Here is a 13264-nt window from a genome sequence, read left to right as displayed (position 1 = left end):
CTGATGGTGACATACCCCTTTCTGGCAGGTGCAAATGGAGCGTATTCTTCCTTTATGGTTGCTCAAATATTATAAGAAAATGGAGGGATGGTGACTTAACATCTGTTGAGATATGTTATTGATACAATATTGATATATTACATCAACTATGTTTCACGACTTTAAAAATTTGGAATGCACAGTTATTTTCCACTTGAAAAAAAACATGTTTCCAGTATTACCTTGATATGAATAAGTAGCAAAACCAACAGATACGATAACTGGTGGAACTCATGTAAGAGTGCTGAAGAATGTTGCTTAAGATGACTGGATATTCTGCAGCTGAAGCAGATGTAAATATATGGTAATGGATTGAAGGACAGGGGGATTGAAGTAACTGTTCCCTGCTACCATCTATCACTGGTGTATGTGACAGTGTGCCTTGTCCAGACATGCTTCTTCCTGTCTTTGCCATGTCTTCATCTGTCAAGAAGATCTTGATTAGCTGAAGTGATTCTCACATTTAGAAATAAAAGGCTGCTGTTCAGGGAAGAGTGCATTATTTTCATTTAAGTCCTTCTGTTGTTAAAATCAGTAACACTTTTACGTTCTGATTTGTGATGTCTGATGTTTTGTCCACCTCTCCACCTACATTTCAGCCATAAGGAAAGCAAAGCTTCTAACTTGCATAATTTCTTAGCATTCTTTCTAGTCGTTTTGGGGAAGTTATTAAGCACATGTAGTAATCTTTATTTGTATCACTTAAGAGTTGGTATATTTATTTACAAAGTCTGTTCTAGAAGACAAATTGCACAGTGCATTTTGCAAGACCAGTAGTGTATGACAAGCCTTTGCCTGTTCTAAAAATTCACAGTTGACAAAGGTTATGTTTCAGAATATTGTAAAACAGATTTTGGACTAGACCTACATGCAGATGGACAAGGAGTACAAGCTGATCCTGTATTTAAAATGAAGATCAATAGTGTTTATGTGGAAGCAGTATATGTACCCATAGTTCTACAGGTACAGGAAAAGGGAAATTTTACTTTTTTTTTCCTATAACATTCTAAAATTAAGGTCTGTTGTTCATTTGAATCTACAGAAGAAAAAAGTGCAATTCGCTGTAATTGCTGTGCCTGTTTTCAAATTTAGTGGAGTTAAGTTGAGCTTACACCACTTCAGGAGCACCAAGGTCATTTAACTGCGCCGCTAAACGAAATTCCACAGGGTTGAAAAACTGATCTACTTTGTATCTTGGAAAATTGGTAGTTTAAAAAACAAATAAACAGAAAAGATGAAGATCTGAGGTGTCAGAAGAGTCATGCCATACTGTGCAGTTGAAAGTGGATTCTGTGACTGACTTTGCTTCCAGACATACTTAATGGAAAACTATAAACTTGTGGGTTTTTTCCTTCCCTTCTTTGTTCTGCAGTGAAGAGAGTTACAATGTCACAGATTATTCTTTAAGGGACCAGCTGGTGGTACAACAATGTGACAGCGAGGACCTGACTTCTTCTCCTGTAAAGAATGCTTCGACTATGCTCTACTCACGGCAGAGTTCTGCAGCTCACCTCTTCAGACTAGCGGTCCTCAGTAACCACGCAGGAGAGAAGGTGGAGATGCTCCTGGGAGCAGAGACTCAGTAAGTAAATAGTTACCGTTTCTGTAGTTTTTCACCTGATGATCTCAACAGGCTGTTCTGCCCCTGCCCCTGCTCCTGTCAAGATAGTATGAAATGCCCAGCTTCTGTCTGGCAAGTTTAAATTGAAATGAAACAAGTTCCCAAGCAGGCAGTCTTTGTGATGTGTGGTCAGCAGTGACCAAAGGAGCACTACTGCAGAAAGGATCCCGTATTTGTCGTGGACCATGTTGGTGCCCTGCTCAGTAACACTGAAGCACTCACTGTGACACCTGCCAACTGCTCCGATTTGCACTGTTCGTATTAAGTGGATACTTCCAAAGCAAGGCAAGGTAACCTTGACAAGCTTTTCTGATTTTTAATGAGTGGCAGAGCAGGAGAATGTGCAGCTTCAGCTTATGTAATATCCCCCTAGATACTGGAATAAATATTTATTGGAATAAAATAAAGCCTCTGCAAACCTAGTGCAGTTTCTCTCATGTAATCTTGTCATGAGGGGACTCAGTGGCTGTAAGCCCGTGCCATGTTAGTGTCACTCTCTTTCCTTGAAGTTACAGTGTAGGAATAATGGAAAATTGAATGCATATGTTTAAATTCTGTAAATTGAAGTATCTGTTATTAGGTGCTGCTGTTTTGGGTCTTCAGGCCAAGAATTAACTATGCCTCTGCCTTGGAGATTGCCAGCTCCCTAGCCAGTGAAAAATGGTGTGGCTGTGCTTTGCAGAGTGTTACTTTAATACCATTACTGAGAGAAGCAACTTAAGAATCCATTAGAGGGTAGAACAGAAGGGAGAAACAAAGCAAAGCATCACATGTATGTGAAACCGCTGTGGTCTGAAACGGAGTTCTCCACAAAGGCACCATTCTGACATTCTGTGAGCAGCCGAGTGTCTCTTCTAGACCTACAGCTGAATGGAGAAGTGCAAAGTTGTTGGTGGTGTGTTTTCACCAGGTGTGTTCAGTAAGGAACAAAGGAACAAAAAATAGGTTGAGGTAATGCAAAGGGAGTCCATGTTGATCGAAGGTACAGTAAATTCTAGTCATAGATTGCTGAAGGTGTTAAAGGATTATCTGTGATAGCTTTGCATAAAAATGCTTATAAAATAAGGAGGAACTTAAGATCTTGGCGTTGAACACATTTTTGCAAAAGAGTTGAGAATTGACATATGACCATTCATAAACAGTGCAGAGTTCTGTCACTTTCTGGGTGGAGGGAGTTTTTGGTCAGAGGGAGAGTACAGAATATACACAGAAAGTGTAATGTCCCTGAAGTCAGCAGAGTATCAAAGTGTAATGCAGGCTGAAGATCTGACCTAAAAGAGGTCTGTGGAGAGGAAGATGCACATTTGTGGCATCGAGTGAAATACTGGGCAGATGTAGTTTGTGATTTGATTTTGTACTCTGTAAGCTGGAGAGTTGGCCTAATAGAGCTAGAGTTATTCAGACTTCATCAGTGCAGATTTATATGTAAAAGGGAAAGTTTCTATATGTTACACTCTGAAGTTCAAGCAAGACTCGGTCTGTATCTTTTCTGCAGTCCATGCAATAATAATGCTGGATTACTGAATCCCTTCTAATTGTTACTGCTGAGGCAAACAAGCAAGGGCTGCAGGACAGAGATTTAAGCAGTTTGGATTTCTTGGGGGTTGTGGAAGGAATTTCCATTAAATTTATTTTCAGTTTAAGTGATATCATGGTAAAGAAAAAAATCAAAGTTTTGCCACATAATGCAACTGTTAAGTAAACTACACAATCTAGTGATTACATATTGCAATATGGAAGTTTCTTATTGTTTAATTTGAACTACAAGTATCACTTAAGTATCTTGAGTCACCACTGGGTTCTGTTGTAGCATAAGTATGTTTTTTTAAAATACTTCTGTAACAAACCTTCTGAGAACTGGAAGTCAAGACACAGGTTTTCGGCCTAGCTTACCTGTTAACATAGTGCATTTATCTAATAATCATTATCTCCAGAGGGTGAGTGCCTAAAGTAAACCATAACAGCAAATAGTATACTGTAGTTGAAAGCGCTGGATATATATGCATTCTGCAGCTTGCTTAAATATATAGCTATCCTACAAATAGTTCGGACCATTACAGACCTCAGAGCAGAACTCAGTGCTGAAGAACTGCAGGTTCTTAAATTTCTAATGAAAGGTCCATTACAAGTAGTCAAGAGTCAGAGTTCCAGGCTCTCTGTAACAACGTTCCCATCTCATCCCACGGCACACTGTGCTGCTGTGCACGCTGAGTAATTGAGCATGCATATCTAAGTGTAACACAGGTTACTATGAGGAAAATGTTGCTTCTACTGTTGTAGTTAAGGGAGGCTTTCTTGATACTTATCTTGATGAGAAGACCTTGAATAATTTGACTGCAGAGATTCAATTAAGCTTGCTCTGTCTCTGGTACTTCTCTGTGCTGGTTTTTCTTTAAAACAATAAAGTATCTCACCCTAATCTCACCCTCAGTTCTTTTAGCAATGTGGCATTTATACCATGTTATCTGTATGTAGAGCACAGTAGTAGCAGGAGGAGATAGGCACAGGTGCATCCTCTGGCATAGTGGTGGTAGCAGGCAGACGTTGTTAGGGGGGTATGAATGCAGAATGCACTTGTCCTGGAGCAGCGATTTGTGAATTAATTATTATAATGGTTGGATGGTGCAGAAGTGGAAACAGTACTGGATTAAATGGGAGGAGGAGTTTGGCATTGCTTTGGGGAAGCTGTGGAGCTGTGCTGGGATAGAGGTGGTCCTTGTTCTCCTGACGCAGTTTTGAAGAGTGTTCTGCTTTAGAAACAAGCAACAAGAAGTGTCTTGTTCTTTTGGGTGCAAATATCCGAGAGGCCATCGTTTCTCTGTGGTGCCATTAACTTCCATACAACCCTTCACAAAAGTGAAAGATTTTATCTGTTTTAGTGGAAGCTGGAGGCGGGACAGAAGACATGAAACAGACTGCTCTAGATGTATCCCAGCCTGGAAAAATTTACAGTTTTAGGTTTGCTTTCAAAGTTTAGAATAACCCTGAAAGAAACTATAGATCATTAATGATTTCTATTAAAGGTCTCATTATAAAGTAAGCAGATGATTCAGACTTGTTTGGAAATGCATTTTTATTGGGAAAAAAATGCAGTGCATTTTTAGTTGTCTGGGCTTTTTATGAAAAGGCATTTTGTTCTGCAGATTTATTATTGATTTGCTATATACTGTTTGTAATAGAAATAGCAGTCTAGCAGATTGTCATTCAGAGGAAAAGATTCTGAAAAGAATTACTTTATTTGAAAATACCTATTTTTATAGAGTATTGACATGTATACAAAAGGTATAGAAAAACTTTCTCTTAGCTTTGAGAAAGATGGGAGAGCAATCTACAATAGGGAGGCCAAGCTGGGTGGTTTAGAGGGCTTATGGAATGGAGTTTTGCACATGTAAAAATTGAATGTTTTCACTGATGCAAAGATTCCTAGCACAGTTTGATCATGTTTTGTCATTTCACATGGTGTCTGGTTCCCAAGTACCAAAGTACCAGCGTTAGGTCAGGAACTTCGTATTGCCCTGTGAATAAGGCACAAAATATACAGTACACATAGATTATGAAGAAGTATGTACTTAAAGTGGGAGAGAGTCTGGCATTATCCCATTTTTCTCAGAGTTGTCTGAAAGGAAATGTAGTTTTCATGTTAAGAATGGTTACAGGGAAAGGAAAACAAGAATCTAAATAAGACCTGTTTCTAAAAAAAAAAAAGCCACAAAGTTAATTAAGCTCATGCAAAATTGTATACAGACTTATTCTTATTTTGGCTGAAACAGAACAAGTTCAGTACCACCTACTGTTAAATGACTAAAATGTCTGAAGTAGCATGTGTTGTAGTTTTGGCCATCTGTATGAGACCAACAGGTATCAAATGTTAGTAGGACATGTGCAGTAGTTCCATCTCTGAGGAAGAATGTGTGTTGGGATTTAAAAAAAAAAATAGATCACAGTTTCTTAGTAAATGCTAAAAAACCAGTATAAATATTTCTATTCAAAATAATCAGTGGGATATTTTTTTCATTCTGAAAGAAGCATGCTCAAAGACTTCCATTCTGAATCCCTTCATCCCCAGGACATTTTGCTAGTCTGTGAACAGAAAAGAGATTTCTAGAGCTAGCTGGAAGAAAGGCCATGAGAAGGTGTCAGTGTTCTCGGAAGAGACTGATGAACTTTATTGTGGAATGATGCGTAGTGGGATGTTGCAGACTGGACTTCACAGGCTAACTACAACCCCTTGCTGAATCGTCTCCTCACTTGCTGAGCGATGGTGCATCTTGGAAGATGTACTCTAGAGAAGTCTCATAATTTGTCTAAATGTCCCATTTTCTGACACTTCTGAAGATACCATAGTGCTGTTTCCAAACAGAATTTTCTTCCGGTTTCAGGTGTTTGACAAAATTTGGTCTCAGCAGAAGGCAGATGTTTTTCATTATTTTTAGTTAAAAAACTGAAGTTATCCAAAGATAGCAACAGAAATTTTTTTTTAGGGTAGGGGGAATAGGAAAATTCAACCCTGCAACTCCCCTGTGTTACTCTAATCTGTACTGATAGAAAAGCCCTTCAACAAACATGGGATAAAATCTAATTGCACTGAAATATTTGTTTTGGGAATCGAGCTCAAATTTTGGTTTGTCAAAATTCAAAGTTAAAATGGTTAAGTTATAGCTCAGCCACTAACAGGGGTGATTTAGGATTAGCTTTCTTTTTCCTTTACTGTCTGACATCACTTCAGCTTGTTCCACTCCCTTCCAAAATTAGTTGTCAGTAATTTGCATTTCTGTGATTAGAACCTAGGTAATTCTTTCTGCTCTCCTCAGAAATACTGACACATGTAATCTGAGATTGATTATGGTTTTCCTAGGTTATACAAGGTGAGATTTCAAATGACTAATTTAGGCTTTTGTTGGGTCCTGGTTTATTTGTGCTGGCTCTCAGATTTCCCAAATGGACACATCTGGAAACATAAATGTGACCTCCTGAGAGCAAAGAGAAACTTTGGTTTTGGTTTGTTTTGGGTTTTTTTTTTTTTTCATTCTTGCTTTTCATTCTAAGATAGTTCTTACTCACAGGAAACCTGTTGGTATTGTATATTAAAATTTCTGTATTGCATTTATCAGATTCTTAGTACATTAGATGGATTTCTATTTTAGTAAGATTACTAATAAGTATTAGTCACAGACACTAGCAGAGAAATTCACCTGCATTACTTAAAAATAATTAAAATTAGAGGTATGTAAGATATCATGCCAGTACATCCCATGTTTATAGGCTTTTTTGTCCAATCCAACCTGCTTAAAATAGTTAAACATGTTTGAATAATATGTTGCTAGAAGTAGTATCACACCTTCTGGCCATATTTTGAGAGGAGGAAAAAGGAGGTTTTGTTTGTTTTCTTTATTTAATAAGAAAGAGGAAAGATTTAAATACAGAATCTTGAAAAGGGGAGTAGTCTTGACCATTATCGAGATTGTGAGTTGGGAAACTGAGTTTTGTCGTTGCTGTTTGCAGGAGTGACAGAGCTCGCTGGATTACAGCGCTTGGACAGGACAGAGATGGGCAGAAAACGGACAGGACAAGTAAGTTACAACTAACAGCATTTCGGAGAGCTTTGACAGAAGAACGGAAATGCACTGCCCCTTAGTGGGGACGTGAGCAAGTGTAGACTATAAATACCCTTAGAAACATCGTCTGTTTATTTTCCTGGGCTCTGTTAAGTTGCCCTCTCTTCCTGTGCCCACGGGCTTCTTTGAGGAGTTCTATTTCACACAGTAATTCTGTTTGCATTCATTAACTCTGGTTTGGCCAGTGTTTCAATCTGCTAGCAAAAGTGCAAAGTCCCTTCTCCTACATGTTTATCCCAAGTTTGTTTGTGTGTAATTGCTCAGGTCGGAAGCCATTTGCATAAAATGCTGCCTCCTTTGGGGTTTTTTTGGGGGGGGGGGAGTATACTCTGAATTTTTAAAAAATAAATTGTATATTATATATTTTAATTAAAGATACTCTGTTATGTGAATTGTTTAATTCAGCCTGGCTTATTTCCTCCACAGCTTTGGCTCAGGTAGAGATCATCAGAACTTACACAGCAAAGCAGTCAGATGAACTGTCTCTTCAAGTTGCTGATGTTGTTTTGGTTTATCAAAAAGTAAATGATGGTGAGTGAGAATTTTGCTGTCAGTAACTGTCTGTCACCACTGCAGGTGAATCCAGCTAGAAAAATTTGCTTCGTAATAGCATTAGCCGTACAATGAACAAAGGTTTAGCTTCCAAGAAAAATGTGAGCATTTCTGTTCAGGTTTCTGAAGGACAGCCTCTGTTTAGGCAACAGATGTTCAAAGTAACTCATCACCTATCATAATTGATAAATAGCTGCAAAAAGGATGTGCTGGCTGGTTTTGATATGTCAAATGTCCACAGATAAGTTTAATTCAACCTAAAACCATGGACCTCAGACATTTTAGCGAGTGAGCACCAGGTTTGTCTAAGAGAAACATAGACATTGTTGTGTCATATACTGTGCTTCACTGCCTGTTCAGTACAAGGGGTCTAGCATGGGTTTTGCCTAAGTTTTCTATAATATCAAGTACCCTGAGATCAAAGCTGATACTTGCCTGGATGTGCAAGTGACTCTACTAGTATCTCATGTGTTAACTCAGGGATGCTTGAAGCTGTCAGCACTTGAAGTACTAAACCCTAACTTAATGATGTTATTCAATATTACATATGAATCCAAAGATCCCATCAATTGTGCTGCATTGCTTTCTTTAGATGGCAATATTATATTCTTCATACCACTTCAAACTATATTTGAATTACAATATAAAAAATTACACTTGTTTAATATTTATTTTTACATACTATTTTGTCCCTACTCTGCCTGTATAAAAAAAAATATCTGCCAAACTGATCTTAATCTAGTACTTTATTCACTACAAAGGTAAATGTATGTGTGGGATGACTCTGTCAGCTTTGTCTCCTCAAGTGCAACACACAGTTCTGACAAAGAATCTTTAACATTATGTGAAAAGGTTTGTTACTCCATGTCTGTTCACCCTTGCAGGTTGGTATGAAGGGGAACGATTGCGGGATGGCGAAAGAGGTTGGTTTCCCATGGAGTGTGCTAAAGAAATCACATGTCGTGCCACGATTGACAAGAACATGGAACGGATGGGACGCTTACTTGGACTTGAAACCAATGTGTAGACCGTTTTTGCTTCTTTGTACTATACTACAGGATTTGCACTAACTGCTCTCGGTGGGGGCATGGATGCATGCCCTATGGCACTCGCATGGAAGATGCAGGTCACCAATGCAAAAAATGTAGTTAACAGAGCACTGATGTTTTGGATACTCATCCCTTTTGGTCTTGTGTTTTGAGAGCTCTGAACTGAAACCTGGCCTGACCAGTAGCAGACTTCAACTAGAAGTAGCTTCTTAGGTGCTGGAGATCAGCCATGCATCTTTTTGACTTGACTTTAGTTCTTCCATCCCTGCCTCTATGTATTCTTTCTCCATATGTTTCTGAGCGTTTTGACTTTCTTTCAGAAGCAGAACTCTGTGTAGCAGTCTGCATAGGAGACTGAACACCAGGAACTCACCCAATCCATTGAACTGGAGGTGAATAGCAACGCTGGGGGTTTCCTGCTCTTAAGAAACTGCAGTATTACATTTCCAGTACCAGAGAAGTACGTTAATGTGATAGTTCCCAGTTGTGTCAAAATCTGTGTGTAACAAACTAGAATAACCAACCCTGTAATTCATAAAGGACTACCTCTCCAGCACAAATCCAGGGATGTCCCAGGCTTTGTAAGAAGTAACTAGATCTCTAATCAATGTTAGCAAAGCTGACGCAAGTTCCAGGGAAGAATTTGGAGAAGTGCCTCCAGTGGTGGTGGTCTCTAATACAGTGTGTTACTCATTCAGGCAGCTCAGACTTTCTCTCCTTGTAATGCTGCAGTGGTGAAAGGACTTCTGAAAGCAAGAAAGCGGTACCAAACTCTGCAAAATAAGTGATGTTGATTATGTCATTCTCAGATCCATTTTAGTACAGGTATTTTAAAGGAGTAGAACTGCTGGAAATCTGTCCATTTTGTTTCAGTCTTCCTTATGTTTAACTAGGTCTTCATATTAAGTTAGTGCTTTAGAGCAAGGGTTTTGATGAGGACCGTAGAAAACATGAAATACTCCGTTCTGGGCTTGGGGGGTTTGTTTTGGTGGGTTTTTTGTTTTTTAGTCTTTCTGCTCTTCTGTGCTAGAGGAGATGATTATTTCCTTCTGTGGAGGCAAAATGTTCAACTGAACTTCAGTTTACCTACATCTTTAGCATTTGTTAGCATCATGTTGAATCCACAGGCAAAAAAAGAGGGAGAAGTAAGATCTGTAGTGTAGTTAAGGTGCCAGGTCTTCTCATCTCCATTGTATATATAAATGTTAAGACTGAGGAAAGACTGGGAAGCAAGATAGCTCAGCACCTTAACTTGGTATTTATCTGTCCTCTACTGCTGACTTACTTGATGTCATTGGATGCTTCAGGCAAGAGATCAGGAGGGAGGGCAAGAGCAGGATAGATAAAATAGTACTAGGACCTCGCTTTCAGAGGAGCTCACATTGGTGCTGCTTCACACATCTGCTCTTCTCTGCTTTAGAGAAGACTTCTCACAATTGCACTACACCCAACACCTGCTAAATTTTTGCATCTGCAGTTTAGCTTTGGAATTTCACAGAAAACCACCACCACTTCATGGTGTGTGAACCAAATGCACTCAAAAATGAAGTAAATTCCAGTGCATCTTTTCTGTATATAGGTGTGACAGTTTGTATTATAAAATTCTTCACCTTTTTAAGGACCAGCTGATAATTCAGCAGGGTAGAATACATGTTTAATAAAAATGAGGGAAGAACATGTAGTACAAAGGCTTTCTTCTTGTTGCATTCCCTGTCTTTTTCAAAGGGGCTGTATGTTGTTTTATATACTGTAATATGTTGATTCAATTTGTGAATGAATTGGATGTTTATAAAGATGTGTCTGTGTAACAAAATATATTAGGAAGGCAATTTTGTACAAAAATACTTACCTTGACAGTCTGACAGTGGTTATACACCCTTGTAAATTAATTTAAAATGGACTGATAAAATAGTAATGAGAGAAACTGTAAATTGAACAAAGACTTATTTAACATAGTAAAAATACTGCTAATATTTTAACAGATTTTATTGTACACAGGCAGATGTTTAACACATAACTGAATGTATAAATCAAGACATTAATTTTATTCAGATTTTAATACATTGTATATATTTTTCATACCTATAGTTTTTCCAAAAATGCTGTAATGTTTTTTAAAGACAGACATTTTTCCTATTGTTGGACACAGCTCTTCAGGAATTAAAGAATTCTATGATTTTACAGGACAACAATCAATAAAATGCTTTTAAATCCTTACTAAAAGCAGCTTCAATTTTTCTTTAACACCATTAAACTACAAGTTGTTAATGTCATTCTTGTCAAAGAAGTTAAATCTGTTCTGTAAAAATAAATAGCACCATCATGTGTCCTCTGTCATTTGTCATAGATCCAATTTACCTGTATGCCCATGAACTTGGAGCAAAGGCATAAAATGTAGGTCTAGGAGAGCAATGAAGTCACCCCTCAGCCTCCTCTCCAAACTCAACAAACCCAGAGTGCTCAGCTGCTCCTTCCAGCCCTTCACCAGCTCTGTTGCCCTGTATGGGATCCAATACATTTTGCACACCTGATTTCTAGAAGTGACTGTGCAGAAGATAATTCAAAATTAATCAAGAGAGTCAAGGACAAAACAAGGCCCTGCTGTGGAGCACTCAGGAAGTCAAAACAGTGGATCCAGGTCTTGTGCTAAACATGACTGCATTAGTTATTCTCAGTTAACAATAAATGCTAGAAGACTGTTGCAAGTATTTAATACATAACTTACCTGGGGGGTAGTATACAAAGGAAGATGACAGCTTGGGGCAGCAGGAACCTCGGAACTACCCTCTCCTGCCCAATGCCTGCTCTCTGCTGGCCTCAACAGTGGCCCAGGAACCTTCTCAGGAGTGGTGGTGACAATCTCCCCCTTAGCCTAGGAGATGTTACAACCTTGGTGGTGCAGGTGTGGCACCTACAAATTAATTCATTCCTTTGTATGTTTGTCTCACCTATTTGTTTGCATAGTTTTTGCCCCCACCTGCACAATGCCTGAAAAAAAGGATCAAAATTTAAAAAAGGTGGCCTTTTGGTGAGCTACTGAAGCAGCACTTCCTGACAAGCAGTGAATTTTTTAGGGAAGCAGCTGACACCATCACAGTGTTTTCTAAGCTACACAGCTCCAGTGTGTGCTATGTAATTCCCCCATGCACAGAAACAGACTGTGCACTGCGCTCTGTTTAGCATCAGCATGTGCCTGGAAAAGGCATCTAGCAGGTACAACACTGATGATAACTGGTATGACCTCTTAAAATCTCTGACTTTCACTCTAAATTCCATCATAGCTCAAAGAGGTTGACAGCATGACAAGCAATGTATCTAGAAGTTTGTATAAACAAGTTTTCAAAAGCTTAAGGGTTTTGTTTTTTCATTTTGGTTTTTTTTTTTCCCCTTCTAGCAACTCCAGAATATTTTCATCAGCAAAAAAAAAAAGAATCTTTTAACTCTGACTTGCTCTGAGCACTTCTATTGCAAAGGGAATGATCTAAAAAACTCATTTGCACTAACCAGTGCATGCACGTGCACACACATGCTCTCTCTCTCCTGCCTGAGGAGGACATGACAGCAGTATCTCCTTTTAATTAAGCAGCCCAGCAGTGATGGAATACAGCTGGGAGTTTGTTACTGTAAAATTAACTTTCATTTTTGCAGGGCCTGGAATTTGTACCCCTTTCTTACATGACTTCTCTAATCAGGTTTTAAGCAAGTTGACCAAAAATAAAAGGCGTGCTCAGTTCCCTGAATCAAAGTTTCATTTTATATGATGCAGTTAAATACACATTATGTAAGGTGGGCAGAAACCCTGCAAAGTCCAACCTGTGTGACTGGCCCAGTAATTAGGTACCAGCATGCATGAGAACAAAACCTCAGGTTCACACTTAGCCCTCACTGAAGCCAAGACCACACTGAACATCAGCACTGCCGGGGGAAGGAACCCACTCAGTCTTGGTGAGCCTAGATGCCCATATGGGGTCGGTGTAGGCTGCCAAGCACCCCCTTCAGAAAACCAGTGCCCACCTGCCTTCAACGTGTCTCAGCATTTCCAAATACTCGTGACACAACTGGAGAACAGTTATTAATACCTTTTCTGCTTCTTTACATCATCTCTGCAACAGAATAAATAGAACATTTTTATCTACTGAACTTTTAAAAAAGTAACACTATAATGCAGTATTGTTCTTGACTTCCATGTCAAAGAATACATTTGTTCTCCATTAGGCAAAGCTAATTTGCTGAAAATAAAAAGGTAAAACTAGCACTTTAGTCAACCTACACAACCTCACAAAACACAGTCTTCATGGAGCATCCTATTTACATGCACGTACCTTAAACTCTGTATCTATAGAATATATTCACACAACCTTTTTTTTTTTCCTGTATATCCTGTTTCT

The 13264-nt window shown here is 38.8% G+C and overlaps 1 protein-coding gene across 1 annotated transcript in view; it reads left to right on the top strand.

The window, feature by feature from the left end:
• ARHGEF26 (Rho guanine nucleotide exchange factor 26) overlaps positions 1-11352 on the top strand; it is a 61656-nt gene extending 50304 nt beyond the window's left edge. The window contains exons 11-14 of the mRNA XM_052804113.1: positions 1412-1621; positions 7163-7230; positions 7702-7806; positions 8712-11352. Coding sequence (XP_052660073.1) covers positions 1412-1621; positions 7163-7230; positions 7702-7806; positions 8712-8854 — 526 coding nt within the window. The 3' untranslated portion in view covers positions 8855-11352. The remainder of the gene's footprint in view (positions 1-1411; positions 1622-7162; positions 7231-7701; positions 7807-8711) is intronic.
• The last annotated feature ends 1912 nt before the right edge of the window (positions 11353-13264 follow it).

The sequence above is a fragment of the Harpia harpyja genome, chromosome 12, assembly GCF_026419915.1.
Source record: "Harpia harpyja isolate bHarHar1 chromosome 12, bHarHar1 primary haplotype, whole genome shotgun sequence".
In the NCBI taxonomy this organism is placed as follows: Eukaryota; Metazoa; Chordata; class Aves; order Accipitriformes; family Accipitridae; genus Harpia; species Harpia harpyja.
Note: the sequence above shows the minus strand (reverse complement) of the source record. Positions and strands in the feature narration are given on the sequence as shown.